General features: G+C 42.0%; 1 protein-coding gene across 3 annotated transcripts in view; it reads right to left on the bottom strand.

The window, feature by feature from the left end:
* EFCAB11 (EF-hand calcium binding domain 11) overlaps positions 1-27,675 on the bottom strand; it is a 143,221-nt gene that overhangs the window by 46,869 nt on the left and 68,677 nt on the right. Inside the window, exon 6 of one of the 3 annotated variants that reach the window (XM_064571463.1) lies at positions 22,389-22,628. The exons of the other annotated variants lie outside the window; for them this stretch is intronic. Within the exon in view, the coding sequence (XP_064427533.1) occupies positions 22,601-22,628 (28 nt within the window). The 3' untranslated portion in view covers positions 22,389-22,600. Of the gene's footprint in view, positions 1-22,388; positions 22,629-27,675 lie in introns of those variants that run through there. 3 annotated transcript variants of the gene reach the window in all.

Genomic DNA, 27,675 nt, shown 5'->3' on the forward strand with positions numbered 1-27,675 from the left:
ATTTTCCTAACAGTGATCCAGGGCACAGCTAAGGGTGCGGACGTGATCGAGATGAAGGTCACTGGAACTGGCAGAATGGAGGAACCGAAAAGCTACAGCGCTGGGAGAACCCCCGATGATGCCAGGACTTTGGGTCTGGGGGAGGCTCTATGTGATGCACGTGACCTGGATGTTGGTGGGTGACAGTGCCATGCTCATGGAGGGAAGATCAGCCAGAGGGCAGAATGAGCAGAAGAGCAGGGTTTATCATGGGCTGGGAAGTGACGGTCTCCAAACAGCATCGTGCTTCTGGAGCAGTGTTCGCTCAAAAGACTAACTGGGCAAAGCTCTCAGGAAAGAGCCAAATGTCAGCTAAAGCAAGAAGGCAGATGCAATGTTTTACCTGACAGTTAAGGATGTGGGAAAGTTCATTTATGATGGGAAAAGAATTCCAGGGATGTCCTTTGAAAGTCTGAAGGAGGGGGAACGTGGAGGTTGATCAGAACATATGAAGATCAGAGTGGAAGGGAATGAGATAACCAGAGGGACTAGAGGGGCTTCTGTTTCTAACAGAGCTAGTAGGGCTGTGAGCCTTCTGGGATTAGGTGGCATCCCGGGGCATCAAAGACAAAGCTCTCTCCATTAGCCTGCTACAGCTTCAATGACAGGAGAATCCATTATATGGGTTTAGAAATGGAATATAAGGCCTCTTTGGGGTTATAATAGAAAGAAATAAAAAAACGAACTGACCTCCAGATCAGATACACTAAGCATTAGTGGCAGATTTCTCATTTAATGGTGCCTTTGTACCATACTATAGTCCACACTTACACATATTCAGCTCAGGTGTATACTGAGAGGCATTAGGATAGGTCATTAAAGAATGTATCTGGAACAAACACCAAAGTCTTATATACAATGCATATTTAGTAGAAGGCTGTAGACTTGGAATCTGGAAGTATTTAACGGGTTAATCTTACATGGAAGCTGCTTGAGATATTTTAATTTTATAATTTCAATGAAGAAATTGTTTTATACGCATAATTAACCTCAGAGAAATAACCTCTCTGTTGACCACTTAGCTGCCCCCCACAAGCAACTGTCTCTATTACATCTGCCTTATCATTCCCTCTGATGCAGAACAAGGCACATGCAAGTCTTAGGAAGCATCCTTTTCAATAAGGAACAAATATCAAAACAAGCAAGGATTGGCATCTGTTAGCCTATGAATCTGGACTGTTAATTATGTAAGAAAAACATGATGTATTCAAGAAAATAGTACCCATTCATCTGCTTTTTTTCAAAATGGAAAAGCACTACATTTAATTTGTGGTTCTCTGCATTTTAAATAGGCAACTCAACGAAGCAATAAATGTGTTCATAATGAATAGATTTTTCTACATAGGAAACTCTTAATGGCAGTAGCATAACTGAAGATTTAACCTGGTGAACATAAAAGTAAACAACAGAAACACATAAGAATAATTTGAATTGGCCAGAAAATAATGTTTCAGTAAAAAAAAAATCACTGTTGTTGAGTAATTTTTAGGTTGTGATATAAAAATGCATCATTGTGTAAAAAGATAAAACTGCTGTAATTAAATTACCAATATCTAAAATTTAAAAATACAGCTCTCTGTACATCCTGCCTGTCTCCTCATAACTGCGAAGCTTGGTCACTCTGGTGAGCCCCTCTGGCCTTCCAGTCTGTCCTGTCTTCTTCCTCACACTGCTCTGTGCCTTTTCTCCTTTGATCCAAACTCCCTCTGTTCTCCTCCTTCTAAACCTTTCCATTGAGCATCATGGAACTTCCATTTCTTTCTTTCTTTCTTTCTTTTTTTTTTTTTTAAGAGAGGGAGAGTGCGAGGAGGGGCAGAGGAAGAGGGAGAGAGAGAATCCCAAGCAGGCTCCACACTCAGCATGGAACCTGACCTGAGGCTCTATCTCACAACCGTGAGATCATGATCTGAGCTGAAACCAAGAATCGGACACTTAACCGACTAAGACACACAAGCACCCTGGAACTTCAATTTCTAATTAAACTATTCTATGCCCTCAATTTCCTCAGCTAATGCCCTCCCCACATCATGCCCTGATTGGAACTTGGTTCACTGTTGGAGACCTGGCTTCCCACTACCTGCTCTCCAAATTTCCTCCCCTTCTGACTCTTCTGGAACGGGCTCTACCGATTTCCCTCCCCTTCTCTCTTGTATCTTCAACTTTCTCTCTCTAATGGGCTTCTCCCCACAGAATTATAATCTCAAATCAATCTCTCTGTCTCTGTTTTCTTGCTTCCCACACTCTCTACAGTCTTTTCCCCTCTCTCCTCCACCAACCCCTCCCCCCTCTTGTTCCTTACCTTTCAAGCTCTTGAGAGCCCCACACTCCACTGACATTGTTCTGGATATAGTCAATTACTCAGTAACTACTTCCTTGTTGCTAAATCAAAAAGATACTCTCAATACTCATCTTTTTTTTTTTTTTTAAGATTTTATTTATTTATTTGAGAGAGAGAGAAAGCATGAGGTGGGGAGGGTCAGAGGGAGAAGCAGACTCCTCGCTGAGCAAGGAGCCCCATGCGGGACTCGATCCCGGGACTCCAGGATCATGACCTGAACCGAAGGCAGTCGCTTCACCAACTGAGCCACCCAGGCGCCCCTCAATACTCATCTTACTGACCTCTTGACAGCACTGGTCATGACTGATCCTTCCTTCCTTCTTGAAACTCTACTCCCTCGGTCTCAATGACCACATCTGTCTCTGGATTCCCTTAATGCTTTGGGCACCTTTTTATCCCCTTATTGTTGGTACTCCCTATGGTTCTCTCTTGGGCAGTCTTCCCTTCTTGTTTAAATCCTCTCTCTGAGAGATCTCACTTAGCCCCTGGCTTCAGTTACAATTCATATGCTGATGATTCAAAATCTATGTCTCTAGTACAGATCTGCCTCCCCCCAAACTTCAGAACTGCAGATCCAAATGCTGAGTGGGCATCTCCTCTGGGACAGCCTGGTGGTCCAAATGGAATCCCTCCTTCTCCTTTTTAAACCTGTACTTCTTACATTCCCTCTGTCAATGAACATTATCATTACTCCCAGGTGCTAAACATGAAACCTAGATTCAATCTTGATGCCTACCCCACTCTTCTCTAACCACAACCAATCCATTTACCTACATAAACTTCTCCATGAAAATAGCTCTAAATCCATCCACATTTCTCCAACACCTCAGCCATACCATAGCCCAAATTCCATCAACTCTCTTTGATTGCCACAATGACCTCTAACCAGTGCCCCCACCTCTAGATATCCATTCTCTATAGTCAAGAGAGATCTGTCTAAAATGCAATCTGATGTCACCCTTCTTTCTTAAAACCCTCCAGGATGCTCCATTTCTCCTAGGAGGAGGTCCTCCTCACTCCTGATTTCACAAAAATCCCTCATAATCTGGCTGCTGCCCTTTGGCCTGGCTTCATATCTTGCCATCCCCTCCACTCTGTGATCCAATGACACTCGACTTCTTTTATTTCTGCAGTGAAGCCATGACCTCTTGCATGGGGACCTTTGTACATACTTTTCCATATACCCAAAGCAATCAACCTCTCTTCTTTGCCAATTAACTATTATTCATCCTTCAGGAATCAGCAGAGACATTACTTCCTGCTGAAGGTCTCCCCGACATAGGGCCAGGTGCCCCACAGTATGCTCCCATATCACCTGCTGCTTCTCCCATCACCGCACTTACCATACTCGATGGGAATTATCTGTTTCATTTTAGGTAACTATTAGCTCTGGGAGCAAGGTCCACATCTGTCCAGTACACCACACTATCCCTGCAGGAGCCCAGGCCCAGGTCATAATGGGTACTACATCAGTGGTTCTCACAACTTTGTAGCTTTAGGATTCCCTTCCACTCTTAAAAATTGAGAATCCTGGGGTCCCTAGGTGGCTCAGTCGTTAAGCGTCTGCCTTCGGCTCAGGTCATGATCCCAGGGTCCTGGGATCGAGCCCCGCATTGGGCTCCCTGCTCCGCAGGAAGCCTTCTTCTCCCTCTCCAACTGCCCCTGTTGTGTTCCCTCTCTCACTGTCTCTCTCTGTCAAAATAAATAAATAAAATCTTTAAAAAAAAAGCTTTTAAAATTTAAAAAAAAAATTGAGAATCCTGAAGAGCTTCTGTTTACATGGGCTTTATCTGTCAATATTTGTCCCACTAGAATTATAGCTGGGAAAATTTCAAAATCTTACTTCATTAAAAATTGACAATAATTTCATTGCATTTTAACATAAATTGCATGTTTTTATGAAAACTAAGTAAATTTTCCAAAACAAAACAAAAACAGTGACAAGAGATTTTACATTTGTACAAGTCTTTTCAATGTATTGTTTAATAAATTACAGCTAGATTCTCATATCTGCTTCTGAATTCCCTTTGTGGTGGTATGACTGTAGTATGTAAAGAAAAATACAGCTTCATACAGACACATAGCTGAAAGGGTAGGTAGTCTTTTCAGATAATTGCAGATACTCTTTTCTGATACTATACTGTAACTCAATTAAGTGATAGTTTCTTTTTTTTTTTTTAAGATTTTATTTATTTATTTGACAGAGAGAGACATAGCGAGAGAGGGAGAAGCAGGCTCCCCACTGAGCAGGGAGCCCAATGCGGGGCTTGATCTGAGGACCCTGGGATCATGACCTGAGCCGAAGGCAGTCGCTTAACGACTGAGCCACCCAGGCGCCCCTAAGTGATAGTTTCTTAAAGGCTGGCTGCAATATAGAATTTGAAACCATATCAATTAACTTTTCATACTTTGTTATATTAAAACCCAGTGGCATATCTTGTACTTTCAATAGATCTTTTACCCAAGCATGATTTTGTAACATCATGCATTGGTTGTCTGAAAAATATTAATTCACTGAGTTATACAGATCTTCTAAGTGTTAAAACATTTCATTATACAATATAAAAAATCACATTTGTTAATATCACCATTGAATTCACCAGAAAAGTCTTTAAGTATTGAGAAACTGTCAAGCTCACAGTGGTGGATACAAGTTTCCCAAATTCTAATTTTCACTTGAAAGCTCGAATTTTCTCATTGGCAACAAACTCTGTCAGTTGTTTTTCTTGAAATGACAGGCTCACTTTGTTCATTTTAAAGAAAATGCTGACCAAATACTCAAGTCTGAATAATGATAGTTTGTCAGTCATTGTTTCAAATAAAAATAGTGTTCCATTAAGACCTCAACTTAATCGTGCAAAGAGCTTTTCCTTGGGACAACCATTGTGCTTTGGCATGTAACAGGAATGCTGTATGAATACTTCCTACCATATTAAAAAGACATGCATTTGAGGATTGAGATTTAATATAGTAATTCTTATTGCTTTACCAGGATATTCTTAAGTGAAACTGACTTTTTTTTTTTTTTTTTTAACTCTGAGGGCAAGGTGAGGAAGAATACGATGATTACTAGGTACAGTTGGGTGCTACTGTCTTGATTCATGCTAAAAACAGGTAAAAAAATTCATGCAGTTTTACCTCCCCCAGTTTTTGTAGTATCAATGCAAATGTCAGCAGAGTAAAACAAGGTATATAGTGCCTTAGCATCAGGAAAATCGTTCTGACCTCACAGACTGCTTTGGGCCATGGATCTCTCGTAGAGAACCTCTGGGCTAGATGAATGACACAAGGCAGGAGCTATAAGCCAGCCTGGGTGCCTGTGACAACTGCCTGGGGCACTGGCCCTCCACACCTGAACTCCATCCTGAACACCTTCTGCATAGCTAATTCTGCTATTTACTCTGGGGCTTCTTGGTTGCTTCCTCCCACCCCACATTTGGTTTTGCCTCAACCCCTGGGTGCTGACACCTGGGACTTCATAAAGTCCTGGTTGCAACTCAATTTCCCAGCTTCATTTTTGTTATGATTTCTGGGACCCGGCTTTGGATATCAGCCCTCTGGCCTTTGGCCCCATAATAAGGAGTAAGGTAAGCCCTCCTTGGTATTTTTTCTGGACCATTCTGGGGTGGACTCTCCAGGTTTACTTCTCGCTAGCCCTGTGTCTTGCACTATGTGTGCACTGGAGGAGGCAGTGGGGCAGGGGGTTTAGAGGGATTAGGGATTTGGTACAAAATTGATATTACTTAGGAAGATACCTGACTTTGAAAGTAAAACAAAACTGTTTTCTTCTTGAAAGATAAGGTGAAATATTCTTTTACTCTTGAAGATATGGGTCAAATAAAAAGTCTTCATCTCATCAGTGAATGTACACTAAAAGAAATGCCCAACATAGAACAGTTTTAAAAATGTATGCTCATCCATTTCTCTTTCATCAGTACTTTCTGATTATGCATCAGAAGTTCATCCAAGTATGAGACTGGTAAATGCATCTTCTAAATACAAAAGTTGGAGTTGGGCATGTACAGGACAAGATATCATTTGCTGAAACTAGCTTTCAAAAAATAGCAAATTAATTTAGAAGAAAATTAATATGATTTTCAAGGAGGTCCTTCCCATTGAACAAATCAGTTTTATCATTACAAAAGAAATGCTTTCTTCTCCTTGTATACCATCTTATATAACTTTTCTGAGCATTCTTCCATTAAGGCTTCCTTGTGCTTGAATAGCCAAGCTCTATCACAGTAATGTATCTGTATGAAACAACCTTCCAGTATTTCCAAGAGTCAGTGATAGAATGAAATGCCTTTCGTGTCATTTCTCAGCCTTCTTGCAAGAAGAGCCCAGAGGTTTAACTTCAAGGGGGCTTTGGGAAGACATCTCACGTTGCCCCTGGCAGTGAGGCGCACTACTGCAGGAAAGCAGAGCTATATGGGGTGATGGTGGCTCAAAGCATGTGAGTTATGTTCCAGAGGGAAGCAGGCTGAAGATTGAGAGATAGAGGCCAGTCAGGAGCCCTAGTCCTAATGGTGTGTCCGTGCGACAAGGACAAGGAATCTCCAGGGTGGCTACTTTCCTTTTCCTCCATAAACAGGAATACACTGATGTCCAGCATGAGGCTGACCTGGGTCTCCCAGGCATTGAGAAGTAGTTTTTCATAGTGAGGATCTTGAGTTCTGGAGGCAGACTGCCTGAGTTTGAATACTGGCTCCATCACTTATAGGCTGAGTGACCCTGGGCAAGGGAGTTTTCTATTCTCTACCCATCTTATTGAGTTGTTATAAGGCCGTAAAGATATGATCTACATAAGGTACATAAGGTACTTGGCACAGTAGCTGGCATGTAGCAGATGCTTAACAAATGACAGCGATTATTATTCATATTATTCCTCTGAAAGTGTAAGCTGTACATCCCCTAGAGGGAGAAGAAATGAACCTAGGACTTTTATATTCGCTCCCTACCAATCCTAGGAAGAGGATCCTGAGAGATGGTAGAAAATTCTATCAGATCTCTCAGGCACCAATTAAAGAATATGTCACTCTTCATCAGGAGTGCTTACACCCTAACTGGGAGGGACATTTGGATTAATAACAAAGAATTAAGAAAAAATGCAATCTTGTTGGGTGAAGACTCAAGAGGATACCAATGTCAGGTCTCAATCATAACTCTAGGCCTAGAGTCCCTTGATCTCCTCAATTTTGATGAACTTCACCTCCACTCTGCTTCAAAGACTGATCTTCCATGCTAGATCAGGGGCCTTGTCAACTACACAGAACTTCTCTGCATATGAATTATCCAGTATCAAGATCCCATTCACTGTACATAGCTCTCCACTCTTGCAGCTCTATTGTTCTTTGATTCCCAACTTCATTTCAATATCTTTTGAGACTCCTAGGACCCTGACCACTCTACATTTTCTCAGTCTACAGGTGCCTGTCTGGTTTTACTTATTCTCTACCTGGCCTAGAGCGCATGGTGCCATGCCTTTAGTTATATGGACCATTAACCTCAATGCTTTGCTTCCTTCTTCTATTCCACGCAAACTATAAAACCCAGTCCCAGTATTGATCCAGTCATAGTTCTTCAACCAGGCTTTGGATCACATTCCTCTTGCCTCCCAAGGGACTTGGCTCCTCCAATCATGTTCCTATGCTTCCCTTCTACTCATTATTTCTTCCCAATATATATATATGTTGTGAAATATCTCCCTAGATTCCAAATTACTTCTCTAGAATCTTATTCTTCAAAAGTAGTTTACACCAGTTTCCTCTACTTCCTCATCATCAATTCGCTCCTTAACCCAAAGCAAGCTGGTCTCTGTTTCCACGATCTTATCCAAACTGCTTTTGTTGAGATTTATCAATGCTTTTCATATCGCCAAATCCAAGGAATCCTTTTTAATTCTTACATCTTCTGATTTCCCTGTGTCATGTCCAGCTGTTGACACAGCTTCCTCTCCTTTTCTTTTTTTTAAAGATTTATTTATTTTTGAGAGAGAGAGAGGGAGAGCATGAGCATGTGGGGTGGGGGCAGAGGGAGAGAGAATCTCAAGCAGACTCTCCACTGAGCATAGAGTCCGATGTGGGGCTCGATCCCACAACCCTGAGATCACGACCTGAGCCGAAATCAAGAGCTGGACACCTATCTGACTGAGCCACCCAGGAGCCCCATATTGCTTCCTCTTCTAAATTCTCATCTTGCCTTTTAAATACCAGGGTTGCATCATGCTCCTTTTACTCTATAGACCCTTCCACTGTGACTGTATTCACACCTAAGACTTCAACAACTCATAGGATTCATAAACTGATATCCTGGAGCTTAGATATCTCTACTGAGTGGAGACCTCCTAGGCACAGTGGTTAAGAACATAGATGCTGAGCTCAGATAAACCTGCATTCCAACTCCTGTCTCTGCACTGACCAGCTAAGTTACTTCACTTAAACTTCAGGCTCCTCAACCATAAGATGAGGGTAATTTTATCACTGGTATTTATTTACCTCTTAAAGTTCTCTTGTGGATTAAATTAAATAATGCACAGAAAAGCATGTAATTAACACTCCATAATGGTAGCTATTGTTATTATAGGATTCTCTACTTTAAACTCCCGAAGCAACTCAAACTTCAACTCAAATTACAAAATCAACTTAATGCCCTCATGCTCCTCCTTCATTACAGTAATCATCATAATAGCTTCTATCTCTCAAGGATCCATTTTTATAACTAATCTGTAAGTTAAATATTAGTGACCCTATTTCACACATTAAAAAACTGAGGCTTAGAGAAGTTAATTACTCTGCTGGAAGTGGGAGGAAAATGAGAGTGAGGATTCAAACCCTGGCCCTGCTGACTTCAAAGTTAATGCTGCCTAGCACTGGTCAACCACTCCAGTGCTTGAGTCCCGAGCCAAAACCCAGGACATTGATTTTGGACTTCTTCCATCTCACTCAACTACATCTAGTGGTGTGCTGGGGAACTGATTTTCACGGGGGGGAAAAAAAGGAAAATTCCCTGATTTGTACATTTTGCTGATTTCAAGCTGCCAAGGCAACATCACTGAGTGTGAGGTGGGCAAAGGTGGGCAGAACTGGCTTGGGAGCCTGCATGAGGCAGCCCCAGAACACTGCTGGGATCCGGGAAGCCCCCAGATCCCGTTAATTTGGATCTGGATAGTTTGACTGAAAGCAATTTGCCAAAAACAACTTTTCGAAATCAAGTTGGTGAAAACAACAATGTGTTAAAACAATCTGGTCAGAAAGGAATACTGTTCAGTGATAGGCTACAGGTTTTTTTCCCTCTTTTTACTCTTTCCTGGAGTGACTTAATTCTGGCCTGTTATTGCCCGGCATGTCCAAGTACAGGCTGTTGGCGGCAAGGCTTCAACCTCTGCAACTTGCAGTCCTGTGGGCCCCACAGAAGACTTCCCATTACTCAGGTGCCAAGGTCTCCTCACCTCTAGGTCTCTGCTCGGGCCTGGAATGTTCTTCTCTCCACCCCACTGTCTCTGCTTCCTTGACTCCCCTTCCTCAACTTTCTGTGTAGTCATCCGCCATAGGGGATACTCAACAAACCAAATGTCAAGTAATGGGAATTAAGTTGGAATTGTGCACATGTCCAACAACTGGCAGACTGCTAGTTTTCAGAACATATGGTATGACCCTATTTCAAATAGGTAAGAGTGCACACGGATATAGAAAAGGATCTGGGAGGTTAGTCTCCAGGGTTTTTGTTTTTGTTTTGTTTTGTTTTGTTTAAAGATTTTATTTATCTATTTGAGAGAGAGAGAGAGAGAGAAAGCACATGAGAGGGGAGAGGGTCAGAGGGAGAAGCAGACTCCCCGCCGAGCAGGGAGCCCGATGCGGGACTCGATCCCGGGACTCCGGGATCACGACCTGAGCCGAGGGCAGTCGCTCAACCAACTGAGCCACCCAGGTGCCCCAATCTCCAGGGGTTTTAACAGTGATTTTCTAAATAATAGATGTGATTATGGGAGGATTTTTTTTTTTTTTTTTTTTTGGTCTATAGTTTTTATAGTAAGCATGCATTGCTTCTGTAAGAAAAAAAAGCCTATTTTTGTAAGATACTTTTATTGTTACTATCTTTGTAGTCCAATTGTTCACTACTATAAACAATTTTGGGCAAGGACGACTGGCTGACTATTCATTGGATAGAAAAAGACCTCAAAAATAATGGAAAACAGGTAATTTTAAAGAACATGTAAATCACCGGGGCGCCTGGGTGGCTCACTCGTTAAGCGTCTGCCTTCGGCTCAGGTCATGATCCCGGGGTCCTGGGATCGAGCCCCGCATCGGGCTCCCTGCTCAGCGGGAAGCCTGCTTCTCCCTCTCCCACTCCCCCTACTTGTATTCCCTCTCTCGCTGTCTCTCTCACTGTCAAATAAATAAATAAAATCTTTAAAAAAAAAAATTAAAATTAAAAAAAAAAAAAGAACTTGTAAATCACCATATGGTGTACAAAAAAACCACCAGAACTGAAGAAACCAGACTCCAGAGAGGCTTTCAATGGCAGTGTGATTTCAGCAAGATTACTGTTGACTAAATTATATTTGGCCAAATTCCATGCTATTGTTAACTCTACATCCTTGAGATCCCTTATGAATCTTCACATTTTCTCTTTTTCATTCCCTTTGTTACCAGGTTAAGGAAACAACCAAATTCCTTAGCGTACACAGACCCACTATGATCAGAGCTTTACCTAGTTCTTGGTATCTCTCCTACTCCACATTCCCCTTCACCTCCATGACCCCCCACCCCAAATCACACACTGGCCAGCTATGAGCTCTTGGCTCCAGAAATGCAAATGCTATGTCCCTGAACATGTCACGTGGTTTCAGTTCTCTATACCTTTGCATGTGCTGCGTTCTCTGAAATGCCTTTACAACACACATGTGCATGCACACACAGTGATACGATGTGGTTAATCACATTGTAGAGTATTCACATGAATCCTAGCTGCCCTATGGACATGATTATTTTCTTCACTTTGGCATTCTGAGTGTCTTCAGATCTCTCGTACCCAAAGTATGGGTTTGCATACCGGCAGTATTAATATTAATTACTTGGGGAGCTTGTTACATATGCACATTTTTCAGGTCTCACCACACTATCTACTGAATCAGAAACTCTGAAGATGGGCCCCGGAAAGAATTTTTTTTTTTTAAAGATTTATTTGTTCATTTGAGGGGAGGAGGGAAGAGGGAGAGAATCCCCAAGCAGACTCCACACTGAGAGGGGAGCCCAATGCAGGGCTTGATTTCATAATCCCAACCATGACCCAAGCCAAAACCAAGGGTCAACAGTTAACCGACTGGGCTACCCAGGCACCCAGAAAGGATGTTTAAAAAGCCCTCCAGGTGTCTCTTACGCATCTGATGTTTGAGAAGTACTGCCCTAGGTAATCGGTAATGTTGGCTGAATGGCTAAGAACTTGGAACACTCCTTTACATTTTTAAAAAACCTACCTCCATTACAGGTGTCTGCTTTTGTATGTGTCAATCCGGACGTGTCTGTGTGTGTGTGTGTGTGTGCATGTATATATATATAAAATAACCAATCTTTTCAAAATGTCCAGTGAAATTTTACTTAATTATTAGATCACTTTGGACAATAAGCTTTCACCTCTAAAGAGAGGCAGTTAACACAGGGCTTCATTTATTATTAGCTATTGTTTGGTAGCTAAGTTTGCATTACAGATCTGAATTTTGGTTGGAGGAATGGAACCCCAGGAAGCTACCAACACAGTGTCTTGCCAGGACCCCGCGGTACTTGAGTGTGCGGCTGGGTTCAGACTAAGCAGACTCAGAATCCCCACTTATGCTGAGCCCACTGAGTCACTCATGCTGCTGCTCTTCCTTCAGGGAAATCACAGGGATTAACTTGGGGCAGAGACCTTGGGAGGTTACAGTACACACCTCACTTTGTGGCCAGGCAGTTAAATGCGTAAAGGTCCCTACCCTCTATCTGATCATTACCTAAAGGACATTCCAGTCGGGCCAGAAGCGATTTGTTGGTGCTGTAATATAGGCAGCCTTTTCACATCTCGCTCCGTAGCTGCTGGAATCTTGGCTCACACCCAAATGCCCCACTTGGGTTTTGTTCAGGAAAGATTTCCTCCAGCTGCTTTATTTGTTCCACGATTACATGTATGAGCTTCCAGAATGTACAAGATCACAAGTCAAATGAAAGGCTTCAGTTCCCAATTCACCTAAGAGATAAAATTTAAAACCAAGGAAACAACAAAACATGACTAAATGAAGGGCTAAGTATAAATGAGACTGAATAGGATTCCTACTAAAATGTCAGCACACGCCAAAACACAAAAGGAAAATAGACACTGTGGGGTAATCGGAATGTCTTTGTGCTCCATTTACGGTCACACTTGCAAGGGGATTCAGACTTGCTCTTTAGCATTTACAATTTGAGACAATGCAAGCTGACGGAAACAAAAAAACTTTGTATTTAAAAATAAACAAAAACCTGTACAGCCATGTTCATAGCCACGTAATTCAAAAGGTGGAAGCAACCCAACTGTCCTTCGATAGGTGAGCGAACAAATGAGGTGCACCCGTACAAGGGAATATTATTCAGCCTTTAAAAGGAAGGACGTTCTGACACAATGTGGATGAACCTCGAGGACAGGACATCAAGTTAAATAAGCCAGTCAAAAAGATAAATACTGGGGCACCTGGGTGACTCAGTTGTTAAGCGTCTGCCTTCGGCTCAGGTCATGATTCCAGGGTCTTGGGATCGAGCCCCACGTTGGGACTCCCTGCTAGGTGGGAAGCCTGCTTCTCCCTCTCCCACTCTCCCTGCTTGTGTTCCTGCTCTCGCTAGCTCTCTGTCAAATACATAAATAAAATCTAAAAAAAAAAAAAAGATAAATCTGTAGGATTTACTTATACAAAGGACCTCAAATAGTCTAACCTGTAGGAACAGAAAGTAGAATGGGGGTTGCCAAGAACTGGGAGAAGGGAAAAACGAGAGTTGTTTAATGTGTACAGAGTTTTGGTTTTGTAAGATAAAAAAGTTCTAGAGGTCGGTCACATAACAATGTGAATACAGTTCACACCATTGCGCTGTACATTTAAAAATGGTTAAGATGGTTAACAAACAAAAACAGCTACATAAACTGTTCTAAGGACTCGAAGAGTACATCTAGAAATGGCATTTTGGCATCCTGGGGATCAATGGATCATCCTGGGCCATCATTCACACTGAGAGCCTAGGGATCAAGATCAAGAGATGCAAGTCTAAAGGGAAAATAAGTAAAAGGAAGAGGGTGGATAGTTACTTGTGGCAGATGGAGGAGTAACAGAGGAATATGCAGATTAAAGACCTATAGGTCATAGGGCATGAGAGGAAGATGACCTTTAGCATAAAAATGGAGAGTCTGATCCCCCAAAATCATCAAATGCCAGAAACATCTGGTAACTTAAGAGGCAAAAATCTGAGGTTTCACGAATCTCAAAATATATGCTGGAAAGTATTTAAAAGTCCAGAGTCCAAACATCAGTTCAGCTTCAAACACATCACACACGTTTGTCAGTTGTCCTTAAGCCATACAGTCTTGTAGATCTCAAATGGGACAACTGGTGTATGTAAAGAGGATCAAACATGATGAGACCTTCAGAATATGGCTCATAATCAGTGAAGATGCTCTTATCTAGACCAAGAGTCCATCGGTGAATTTTGAAGTCCGTTAAGAAGGAGGAAACACAGGGCACCTGGGTGGCTCAGTTGGTTAAGCGACTGCCTTCGGCTCCGGTCATGATCCTGGAGTCCCGGGATCGAGTCCCACATCAGGCTCCCTGCTCAGCAGGGAGTCTGCTTCTCCCTCTGACCCTCCTCCCTCTCATGCTCTCTGTCTCTCATTCTCTCTCTCACAAATAAATAAAATCTTAAAAAAAAATTCTTTAAAAAAAAAAGAAAAAAAAAAAAAGGAGGAAACACATAGCACGTGGATACACATGCTGTAAGCAGAAACCCTGTCCCCATTAGACACTAACTCCTCATTCCCTCCTTCCATCAGCCCCTGGTAACCACCATTCTACTTTCTGTCTCTATGAAAATAACTACTCTAGGGAATCTCAGATCTTCTTTCTTAATTTAGTGGCTTTTATTAAGTCTTTCCAAACTTCATTTTTATAGAAAAAGCAGTTCTTTTGTACTTATATACTGTTTGCCTAGTATTTAATTAAATCACCTAATTACAATAACAAGTTCAACTGGCAGAAGTTTGAGAACAAACAACACAAACAGGTTTGGGAACAAATACAACTCAGTTAGCTGGAGCAGAAGCACATGAGTACACTAGACACAAGCCTCCCAATTATCAGCATTCAACATGCTGTGGGCATCCACAGGACTGCTTTGCATAGGGACTGGAAGCTTCTTTTAAGCTGGCGAACTGGGTAAGAGAGCTTCTACTGTATAAAAACAAATATTGCTAGCATTTACTGAGCACCTATTATGTGACAGGCACTATGTAACTTGTATTATGTCACTTAATCTCATCACCCATAAGGCAAACAGTATTGTCTTCATTTTACATACAGGAAACCAAAGCACAGAAAACTCAAGCAGTTTATCCAAAGTCATACCACTGAGAAGTAGCAGGGCTGACATTTTCAAGTTGGCGTGAACTAAAGCCTGTCCTCACTCCACTGGCTCCCCGAATGAATATTAAATAAAAGGGGTAACAAGATTAAAAATGTAACAAGTGATCCTTTGTTTTCTCCTGGCACTGTACCAAATGACAAAATATGTCATATCTAGTTTTTTTTTAAAGACTATAATTTAACAAACGAGGGATGCACTTAAATCCTCACAAGAAAGGAGTGAAGGTAGTACGATCTGCAATTGCTATTGGTTTACAGAGGAATGATTTCAGTTAATGAAAGACGCAAGTGGGGTTCAGCATTTGTAAGGAAAGAACCGAAGTCAGACATGTTAATCATGCTATCAGATTAACACACATTAAAGAATAAGCTAGAAAATTTATAGAATATAATAAAAGCTAAGTGTGTTACATCTCAAGATAACACTTTGAATTTTAAAAAACACACAAAAATCAAAACAAAAACCATTCAGCCAGCACATCTAAAATAATTTGTAAGAGTCAGCTAGTAAGTGACTAATTGAAGAGGTCTCATCACAACCAACTGCATCAACACCCACATAGAAAAACCAAGCCACAGTTTTTTTATTTAGAAGTATTTTCCCAAGAAAATAAAGCATGAATTTGTGGTTGTCTTTTAAAAAGAAAAATGAATGACATTTCAAAACAGATATAGACAACGCTGCAAGCAAACCAGAAAGAAAAAAAAAGGAGGCATTTAAGCTTACCAAATCATACTGGGTAGAAGCAAGCTCTGTGTGAGAGCCGATGCGAGACCTGGCAGAGAGAAGGGCCCTCGTCCTCCGGGGGCAGGTGGCCGCTCCCTTCTACAGCCCAAGCAGGAGGTCACCCATTGCTCCCCAGTGTGTCCAGGACATTGAGATACAAAGACAGCAGTGGAGATTACCGAGAGTACAGCACAGCCAAGAAAGGCTGCTTGTGCCGTTCGGCTCTTTCCTGTACCCACAATCCATGAACAGAACATCAACAGACACACATCTAAGACCCAGGTGCTCTCCCAGATATCCTGGGACAACTTCTCTTTCACGGAACCATCTGACCTCGACGCCCATTTTTCGATGGAACACCTTCCTCGGTTGTCCCACAGACACATCCCAAATGGATGTCCTCATCAACCCTACCCTTGCTCTCCTCTTATGTCTGTCTCCTGCCATACCAAACGGAGCCACTATTCACTCAGACTACCAGGACAGAAGCCTAGGGGCCTCTACTACCCTCCACTACACATCCTGTCACCACGGTCCTGTGGATTTAGATGCAAAACCCCATTGGAATGCATCTGTTCTTCCACCGTTCCCGTAGTTTAGGGCCTGGACTCTTGCAAGAAGGCCCCTTCTTAGTAGTGATGGGTTTGGCCAAGGGGTTTGATACATAATCTCCTTCTGTACTGAGCTCCAACTTTTTATCTAAATACCATGTTCTAATTTCTTCATCAGTCAGGGTAGACTCTGGAAAAAAATGGGAAAAGAGATAGGGGAGTTTCCCTTAGCATTAATGAGAAATTTTTAGCATCCCACTTAGAGACAGAAAAACATCAGGTAACACCAAAAATTCACTTGTAGCCCAGACACAGTGGGGCAGCATATTCTCAAGATCCTTTTAGTCAATCAACAAACTGTCTCCAGGAAGACTCTCTTAAACCACAGTGACTCATTCTGGATAAACACAGAAATACCTCCTAAGTAATTTCTCTCAGGGAAGACCAGTAAGGATGCTCCTTGGGCCTCCCAACACAAGTGGCCTCCTGGAATCTTCCCAAGAGCATCTGTGCTAAAGCACAAACTGTAGACCTGGCTTTGGACCCCAAACTCTGCCACTTACTCTGCCTTCAGTCAAGTTATACAATCTCAGGGAGAAAAAGAAGATAATGGTATTTACTTATAAAGATGGCTTAAGTTTAACAACAATAAACGTCAGCAAAGGGCCAGGCACTGCCTCCAGCACCTGGGATCCAACGATGAAAGTCTCAGCTCTGCCCTTGCGTTTCAGTCTAGTGGGGCAGAGAAAGGACACAAAGAAGGGAAGATTGACTGGGGATGATGGAGAAGGATTAAAAGAGAGCATATTCAAGGGTGCCTGGGTGGCTCAGTCGTTAGGCGTCTGCCTTCGGCTCGGGTCGTGATCCTGGAGTCCTGGGATCGAGCCCTGCATCAGGCTCCCTGCTCCACGGGAAGCCTGCTTCTCCCTCTCCCACTCCCCCTGCTTGTGTTCCCTCTCTCGCTGTGTCTCTCTCTCTGTCAAATAAATAAGTAAAATCTTAAAAAAAAAAGAGAGAGCATATTCAAAATGAAGTAATTAGGTAAAAACCCAATGCCTGATACCTGGCTCACTTAATAAATGCCTTTTGGTTGATTTTTAACCCCTCCTCCCCCACTAGGGCTTATAGCTGTTACCGACCTAACTTTTCTCTTATCTTTCTGAAAGTTCACATATAAAATCACCACCAAGATACCTGACGGTCACTGGCTCCGTTTTTGGAGAAGCTCTCATTTCACTGTAACGTGTTCCTCTCTGAAGGCTTGTTATTTTTGGCACCTGTTCTTACGATCATCCATGAATGCTATGTAATTGGTACTCACTGGTTCACCTAGAAACAGGTTTCTTAAACTTTTTCCCACCTCCATTAAGAGGGTTTCTCAGGGCAGATACGTTCTGAATTGATTTCTAGACAGGAAAAGCTTATAGTCTGGAACACAGAGAGAAAATGACAACTTTTGATTCTAACACTTCATGATTTTTACCACTGTATCTCATTATCTTACATTATGTTATCTTCTACAAGAGAATAAAAAGGAAGTAGACACCGGAAATAATAAAGTGGAAACTAGGAAATTCTGATATCCAACTTCTGTTCATGGATAAGAAGTGAAATAAATAACTTGGATCACAGTTGCTTTCACAACCTGGACAGTATCAAAGGCAGCAAACAGTGGTGTTTTATGTTATAAGCTGTGGTGGTTTTAAGATGCGCCCACAAATACCTTGAGGCCCTAGCCCTCTCAGTAAGTGTGGGCCTGGGGCTTCCTCCATGCTCTCCCGCTCTCCTGGATCACTTGCTCTGGACAAAGCCAAATGCCATGTTGTGAAGATACTCGAGCAGCCCTAACAAGAGGGCCTCTTGTAAACAAGAGGCACTAAATCACCAGGTGTCTGAATGAGCACCCCTGAAAGTGAATTCTCCAGCCCCAATCAAGCCTTCAAATGACTGTGACTCTGGCCAACATCTTGAATGTAACCTCATGAGAGGATATGAGCCAGAACCACCAGCTAAGCCACTCCCAGATTCCTGACCCACAGGTATTGGGTGAGATACTAAATGTTTATTGCTTTAAACTGCTGAGCGTCAGGGTCATTTGCAGGGCAAAAATAGATAACCGAGACTCAGGTCAATAGGGTATTAGTGATAACGGTTTTTGTAAATCAGGATAGCATAATTTCCTTAGTTAAAAAACCATTTCCTCAATTTCTTTTCTCTGGAGCACAGAAATATAATCTATACAATACAGTGAGTGGTAAGACAACACACAGTTAATGCTGGTTCTGCTCCTTCCCTGCTTCATGTCCCCCACCCCCAAAAAAGAAACTACGGTTTAAAATACTGGAACTATAGAACTAAAAGACAGAGGTGGGTTGTGACTTCTTAAAAAAAAATTTTTTTTGAAAACAAAGTACATGGCAAGGCAAGTCATAATGAAAGCAAATGACTCATTATTAAGTTGTAAGAAAGGCAAATGGAGCAAAGTGATCCTAGATATCAAAGCATGAGTTTTGAATGTTATCAGAACTAGTGATTTGGGTATTCAAGTAACTTCATTTATTTAAAAATATAATTTCTTATGGGGAGTGTGAATTAGTATTTAAAGTTTCAAGGTGTCATATCTGCAACCAAAAGAAAAGGACATTTTATTATTTATCTCAAAATTGGGGTTCATTTATTCACAATCATTTATTGTACACCTGATTTCTGCCAGAAATTACCCTAGGGCTTGGGAATGAACTGATAGAAACTATAGTCTGTGACATCCAGGAACTCATAGAAGGTAGATAAGTGCTTCTCACATGAACAAGACCAATGGGCCCATTTCCAAAAAATCACATACCAAAGGGGTGGGGGTGGGGGGGAACCTGGAGATCTCCATGTTTCTAAACTCATAACTGATGCCAAAGCTTAGGCTGGTGGTTCTCCACCACAAGGGTGGACAATAATACAGTACAACCCAAGTCACAGGGATGAAAGGTACAGCATAGGGAACAGAGTCAATGATATTGTAATAGTGTTATATGGTGACAGATGGTAGCTATATTTGTGGTGAGCATAACATAATGTATACAGTTGTTGAATCACTATATCGTACACCTAAAACTAATGTAACATTGTGTGTCAACTATATTTCAATTAAAAAAATAGAATACAACCCATTTATTTGATCATCAGATATTTACTGAGTACCTAATCTGTACTGGAGGTGCTTGGAGCTGGGGATACCACTGTATACCAGAAAATGCACCTTGAGATTAGAAGGATAAGAGTTGACCACATGGGCGCCTGGGTGGCTCAGTTGGTTAAGCGACTGCCTTCAGCTCGGGTCATGATCCTGGAGTCCCTGGATCGAGTCCCGCATCGGGCTCCCTGCTCGGCGGGGAGTCTGCTTCTCCCTCTGACCCTCCCAACCCTCCCCCCTCTCATGTGCTCTCTCTCTCTCAGTCTCTCTCTCTCAAATAAATAAATAAAATCTTTAAAAAAAAAAAAAAAGAGTTGACCACATGAAGGGGGAGATGATGGTCCGTCATAGGCAGAGGATGCAGTACCGTTAGGGAACAGGGAAGGGAGAGCACATGAGGAACCCAACCACACCTTCCAGTGTGGAATCAGACCACATGGTAGGCTTGATGACTAAGTTAAAGAATAAAGTAGTATATTCATACATTCTGAGATTTTCCATTGGAAAGAGATGTAATTGACCCTCTACTACAATTCTCTCACTTCATAGAAGAAAAACTCCAGACATTGACCCAAGGTCATACAACAAGGACAGGCACAGAGCCTAGTTCCTGTGACTCCAGTTCTAATGTACTTTTTTCTCGACTGGCTCCTCTTAGGAGTAAAAGGCATCTTCAAGAACCAGAATGAGGCCAAAGTACATTTCTCAATTCTAAAAAGCATGTGTTGTTACTATAGCATACTATCTCAGGAGCTATCAATCTGGGGCATTTTTGAAAAGATATAATCAACAAGAAAAAGCAAGGTGGATGTAAAAAATGTCTTTGAAGCTATTTCGGTTGCTACTGTCAGAAAATGTTTGAATTTAAACTCTAGTAGGTATAAAATAAGCTTATAGAAAATACTAGTTTTGGAATCTGAATCATGACCTAGAAATAAATCTCAGAGAGGGATAAGCAAAATTTTGAAAGAGAAGAATCAAAGAAAATAAAAACGTTATTTCCAAATGGTTTGTAAAAATAATGTTTTTGAGATACAATGTGAAAATAGGTACATTTTAAATCTACAGGTATTAATAACAGGCTGGCATTTTGTTCCTAGTCAGGGAAGGAGTGGATTTCCTTCAAAGGGGATTCTTACTGGAAATAACTGAAGGATCTTGTATTACAGTCTCACAAATCACACAAACCTTTTCAGGGTCTTTGCCATCTGGCATCCACTTCTACTACTTTTCTGAAGTTACTGAAAGGTTAACCTTTTGTCCTTCTCCTGTACAAAATCAAACTCAGACCCTTACTTCTTGACTTCTCTGTTCACTCTGTCTTCCTGAAATACTGTCTTCCCTTTGTTTCCATGAAACTGTGTTTTCCTGGGTCTCCTCTGACCATCTCTTGTCTGGCTTCCCTCCTAACCATGGGTATCCTCTCCAGATTCCACCTGGTCCACTTCTTTTTCCAATCCTCCATTTATGATAACATAACACCATGATTCTCCTACTTGCCTAGGCTCCCAGCCCTTGAAGCTAACCTGGGCAGTTCTCTTTGCATTGCTTCCCATTAGCCAATCAGCATTGGAGGCTATCAGCTTCTTTTTGGGTTACATTTCTAAGACTTGACCTTCTTTTCACATATCTATCTCCCTTACCCTTGAAGCAGGACCTCATCAATTAGGCCCTAGTCAGTGATAATGGCTTCCAGTGGACCAACCACCTCTTTATTCTATGGTACCGACTGCAGCCAGATGAAGACCTTTCTCATCATGTCCCTTCCTTGTCCAAGAGTCAGTACATGCCCTGCTGAATCCAACCTCAGCACCCCTAACCCGAGACTTTCCCCTTTGCAAGCCCAAACTAATACATTGTTAAGATCCACCACCTTGGATGATGCCTTCACAACCTAACCCCCTTCCATAGTGAATTTTATTTTCCCCCACAGTCACATCTGGAATGCTCACATCTCACACTCAATTACTGTAACGAAAAAGCAGTTCTTGTAGATGCCACAGTAATGGGGAGGGCGCAAAAGGGTTTCCATATATATTTGCTAAATTGAACTGAATTATATTGCAGCTATGCCAAAGCTTAATTTTAATCATGTAAAGATTGAGGGAGAACAGAAAGCACATCTTGCTTCAATTGTAACGGTTATTACTTTAATTTCTTAAAGTATAATAACAGAAACAGATACACACTAAAAGCATTTTTTTTAAATTAGAAAAATCACAGAGACAAAGTCTTTAAATATTTTCCTTAGTTTTCTCTCCTCTGATGTTTTAGATAGATTCTATCACTCTGAATATAAAGGGGTCTTTTGGCATCTGAGGAGCTAAGGATTGATGGCAATGGGTAGACTCAAATATGTGAAGGATGAATTGTGTCCAAAAAACCATGGGTCAGAGAGAGATTTTCCAAATGGGAAATGAATTCTGACAGGAAGCTGCCTGCTGAGAAATGAAGGAAGGCTTTGAAAAGCTAGTAATCACGATCAAATTTTAGTTGTATGGACTAGTCTGAAACACACATGTGAAATCTACAATACATAAGTTGTTCTGAAAAGAACTTAATTATGCAGATGAGGAATCCAAAGATCTTTTAAAAATTTGAGCATCCATATCATCCATGTGTTAATACGTCACGGATAACAGGTCTGCCTGACAAAATAACTGATGTTCAAGCATGTTCTGCTAGGCTTATAAATCTCACCTGCCTTCATATCTAGGGTAGCTTCTGGTTAGGTAAAACTAGCAGGAGGGCACCTGGGTGGCTTGGTTAAACATCCATCTTCAGCTCAGGTCATAATCCCAGGGTCCTGGAATCGAGCCCCATATCAGGCTCCCCGCACAGTGGAGAGCCTGCTTCCCCCTCTCCCTATGCTGCTCCCCCAGCTTGTGCTCCCTCTCTGTCAAATAAATAAATAAAATCTTAAAAAAAAAAAAAAAACAGCAGGAAGTTGCTATGACAATACAGATAGTTCAAACTCATGTGTGAAACCTAAAATCATAAGATGTACTTAATTTCCTCAGCATTATTTCTTTCTATTCTGGTGTGAAATACTGTTTTCATCCATTCATGGAGCACTCACTAAGCACTGTCCAAAGCTCCAGGGATTCAACCATCCCAGGACAAAAGGAATTCACAGCCAAACAGGGGAAATCGCAGGCCTGGTGGGAGGAAATGAACAGGAAAGGTCAGGAAATAAAGGAAAAACATAACACTAAATGGAAAATGTTAGCTTTACTTCTAGATTTATTAATTGAAGAATAACCCAACAACTCAAGTGTTACGTAAAGCCAGCTAAGAACTTGGCCACCTTGATTATAGTCAGATTCAGTTTCCCGAAATTCTCATGTCTTTTGAAATTCACATGAATGTGTCAGGCCAAGACGTCCATGAGGAACAGCCCTGAATGTTTAAGATGCTATAAAATAGTGACTGTGTAGATGGGACAGTTTTTAGGGTCTATAGATAAGTATTTGTCCCTATATTTATTTCATAAGAGATAGAACAGTTGATACTTTTATTTTCTAGTTTGCTTTTGGCAATACTTTCTTCATCACTGTAAAAGAAATTTAGAATTATATTATTATATCATTACAAAACAATTCTGAAAGAATCATAGGGAATCATTACAGAAATGTTAGAAATAACGCAAACGATTGGAAGGGATCCATATGACCAAATCTAACAATTCTGCAGAAAATATCAATACAGCAAAGAAAATCTTGGAATTGAGCAATGCTCTAATAATAAGTTTAGGGAAAACAGAATAAAATGCAACTACAAACGTAAACTTACTTGGCCTGAAATGTTTTTCCCTTCCTTGCCAATATCCACACCTCTCCCACCCTCTGCAGGCCTACCCTCTCATCCCGGCAACTGTTCCTCATTTCATCTCACTCGGTGGGATGAGGCTGTGAACAACCTGCTACTATTTATTTTCCATGTTTTTGCCTTTCTTCCCAAATATATCATATGATGTTCCCTGAGGACAGGAAACGTGCCTTTCATTTCTCTGTATCCCCAGCAACTAGGAAGCATCCTGCACATTATCCTTGCTGATGAGGGTGTGTATGCTCCTTTTTATTTTTTTATTTTTTAAAGATTTTATTTATTTATTTGAAAGAAAGAGAAGGAGAGCACACGAACGGGGGCAGGGGGGACAGCAGAGGGCGAGGGAGAAGCAGACTCCCTGCTGAGCAGGGAGCTTGACCACAGGGCTCCAATCCCAGGACCTGAAGATCATGACCTAAGCCGAAGGCACACGCTTAACCGACTGAGCCACCCAGGTGCCCCTCTCCTTTTCATTTTACTAACTATCATTTTACAACTAACAAAACATAGTTGATTGGGAAGAAAAGAACTGGGATTAAAATTTTTAAATGCTATATATATATTTGCCTTATTTGGAAATATTTCTGAAGAATTCAATATAGCCTTGCATCATTTAGGCAAGTAAATATTCTACAGTCCTCCGCTCTACCAACTGAGCTATCGAAGGACTCCTTAGGCAAGTAAATATTCTAACATTTAGGCAAGCAAATATTCTAAGAAATGAAACCATGCCCATTAAAAAAACCTGAAAATTCATTTATCCTGAATTTAAAAATGTCTTTAAACTTAGATAAGGTAGATAGAATACAAAGATCGTCAAACCTTTCATTAACCAATAACCCTTATTCGCACCTTCCTCCCCTCCTGCCAAACTCCAATTTATAAAGTTATTCTAACACATCCAATGAGGAACACTATAATTTTTTTAAATAATAGTTTTAAATAATGCATAATTATTTTATCCTATCCTGCATAATTATCCTAAACAAACAGGATCTACATCTTTTTTTATTTCCACCCACCCCAGCCACACACTTAGCCTCTTTGAAGATCAGAGACACCCAAGTTCAAATGCCTACAGCACTGGGAATGTCAGAGACAACAATCACTGGATAACCTGAGCCATACGAGCAGATTGGTCACTGAATGTCAGGAGGAAGGCTGGCATAGGGACCCTCAGGATGGTCCCACTGCCTACTCTAAAAACAATTCCCTTCCCATCTGCTTGCCGATGCCCACATTTCTCTAACATTCTACAAGTGGATAAAAAGTTTAAAATATAAATACCCCTGGGCCATCAGCATTGTCTGGCACTTTCTTAGAACCTACTCGACTCTGCCCCCACTGCAGGTATCCAGCATCCCTGTGATCTGGGGGGGAGGATCCCGCCCACAGTCCCAGCGGTGTGCTGCCAATCAGCAGGATGCCACCCCCTTGCCCACAGTGACTGGTTTTCAGATTAGCAGACACTCCTGGTCCTCATAATTGGTTCGGGGTTGGGGGGTCCCACAACCTTCGGGAGAAGCCCAGGGCTTCTGACCCTCCCTCTGAGGAGAGCAGCTCTCAGCTCAGGCTGTGAGGTCTGGAGATAGCTGCAGTCAGTGTTGCAACCATAAGGGGTATCAGGCCAATCACAGTGGACTTGGCCAAGGGCAAGGCTGAAGAATACCAGACATGCACAGCCGAGCCCCAGCCCCAGTCAAATTACACCCAAGCGCATCTCACCTCTCCTGGGTTCAACTGTGAGAACCAACAGATTTCACTTATCACGTAAGGCAATTTGAGTTACAATCGGTCACACATCTACATCCTAGGAGAAGGCAACAGACTGATTCAAAATTGCATTATAAAGTTCAGATACGGGGCACCTCAGTGGCTCAGTCATTAAGGGTCTGCCTTTGGCTCAGGTCGTGATCCCGGGGGGCTGGGATCGAGCCCCGCATTGGGCTCCCTACTCAGCGGGAAGCCTGCTTCTCCCTCTCCCCCTCCCCCTGCTTGTGTTCCTCTCTTGCTGTGTGTCTCTCTGTCAAATAAATAAAATCTTAAAAAAAAATAAAGTTCATGTACGTCCTCTCAGATAGGTCCTTTCTTGAAATCGGGTGTTGATTTAGAGACTGACAGGTGAGCCCTGGGCGTCTGAAGGAGGAAGAGATGTCACAGGGAGAAGGAAAAGGCACTTTAGAAAAAGATGACTGGAGGTCTGAACAATTTTTTTTTAAATGTCGCCTTTTGCCTAAGCCTTCATTGTTAGGGGACCTGAGTTTTAAAAGAGATGGATTTTTCAATTACAGGAGTTTAGACACTGTGTCAGGAGTGACTGGAAAGATATTTGGAGCGGGGCCTTGATGGGCACCTCTCAAATTACAAACCACACAGAGGAGGCAACAACAGTGTGTCCTGTGCCCCCTTTAGGTTTTAATTTTAATTCACGAGTAGGTTTCCCCTTCTGTAAACCTCAGTTATATGTATAGTCAGGGCCACACAGCTTGGGTTGTCACTCTTTCGCTTAAAAGCTTCAAGTCAAACCCCAGACCTTTGAGGTTCCGAGCCTCTGATGTGGCTACAACACTGAGCGACCAGTGCTGTGTCTCTCTCGGGGCTCCTGCGCCCACGGGTCCCCCCTCTTCAAGCCTCGCCGGCAGTTCCTCGAAGGCACCACAGAGTTTTCCTCCCCTGGGTTTTGCACACACTGTGCATTTGCCTGAGATGCTCTCTACATGGCCTGGCCATCCCCACCCTCTTTATTGGGCTAACCTGACTCGATCCCAAGTCTTTCCTGCAACCCCCACTCAGAAAAGCCACCACAACCCCCATGTCAATCAGGGCCCCGCTTACAGGCAGTCACCATAGTCTTTGCTTTATCTAATACAGCAGGGAGAGAGATTTATGATGCTCTAGTTTTAGTGTAATTATTTACCCAAGGTCTACTTTCCTGATTTGACTGTACCTAAGCATGAAGGCAGGAATAGGGCTACTTGCTCATCGCCAGTTGATAGGGCCTGAATTTGCTGAATGATCTCATGATCTGGTCTCTATTTAGTGTGATACCTGTGTCTCTTTCCTTAGGCCAGTGTCCATGCCTTACACATAACTCACACTTATAATCAATTGGTCATTTATGTCCTCAGCCAATAACTCCGGCCCTCCCCAGCCCACTCCCCAAACCTCATCCCCAGCAATGGAGCTTCTACTGTTGCCTTACCATATTAACACTCGACCTTTTCTGGAACTAATAAGTTCAGAAGCAATGCAAAGAAAGAAGTGATAAAAAGCAGGACTGGCTTAGGGAAGCTAGCCCCGGGAAGCAAACTCCACGTTGAGCTGTTCTTCTCTATTATATCCCAACATAACTTCCTCTGCTCTGCCTTCATTTTTTATTTCACTTTATTTTAGGTCCTAAATAATCTATACTTGTTTAATAAGCATTTTCTTTTAATAATGCAAATGCCTCTGGGCAGATTAAGGGGTATCAGTCATGCACACTTTAGTGTGAATTAGTTTAATCAAAGTATTTCCTACTATCATCCAGCTAAGGCCAGCTACAATGAGGAAATTAGAGGTGCAGAGTGGGGGAAGAGCAGCGAGTAATTTTGTAATAGCATGATGCACGGACACTGGGGACCTCTGAGGTACGAAGACAACGAAGAGAGTCTGAGCCTAGAGCCCAGAAAGGCAGAGAAGAGACTGCACCTCCTTTTCTTCCTGTATTTTAACACTAACAGGACACATAGGCTTTAGGGTATGGGTCAACCACACAAGGAATTAAAGATGCCTGGTGGGCTAGCCTGGGAAATTAAGCATTATTTTATTACACTTATTACTTTTATTACACTTCTGGGCATTACATTCCAGGTTCCAGATTCAACTTCCCCAAACTTTGGAAACCAATCCATTCTTAGCTGGGGACTATACTTTCTTTGTTTCTTCCAAAGGGGAAAAGTCTGAACTATGCCCATTATAAGTGTGCAGTAAACACTGGTTTAGCTGGTGCATCAATAGTGTGTGATCTGATCACTGAATCGAAGAACCAGCCCTGAGAAGAAGCCCAGAAGGACTGAACGAAAATAAAAATTTCTTTTTGATCAGCTTCCAAGGCCTTCATGTAGCTTGTAGGAGGGAGTGGACTTCAAATTATGCATTATTCTTCAACCATTACTGTGTACGAGATTGTGTGGTCCTCAGGAAGAATTTGTGATATGAAATCTTCTTACTACAAGGAAAGATATTTTGATTTTGTACCGAACCCTACCAAAATGAGGCACGTATGAGCATGTAGCAAGAGAAAATTATTCCATAGAATTAGGTAGGGGACTGTCTTCTGTATAATGCTCTCCTGAAGACACTACAACTGGGGGGTTCTCTTCCCTCATTCTCAAG

This window comes from Mirounga angustirostris, unplaced genomic scaffold, assembly GCF_029215605.1.
Source record: "Mirounga angustirostris isolate CCGP_5_RB_7025 unplaced genomic scaffold, mMirAng1.0.hap1 SCAF_9, whole genome shotgun sequence".
NCBI lineage: Eukaryota > Metazoa > Chordata > Mammalia > Carnivora > Phocidae > Mirounga > Mirounga angustirostris.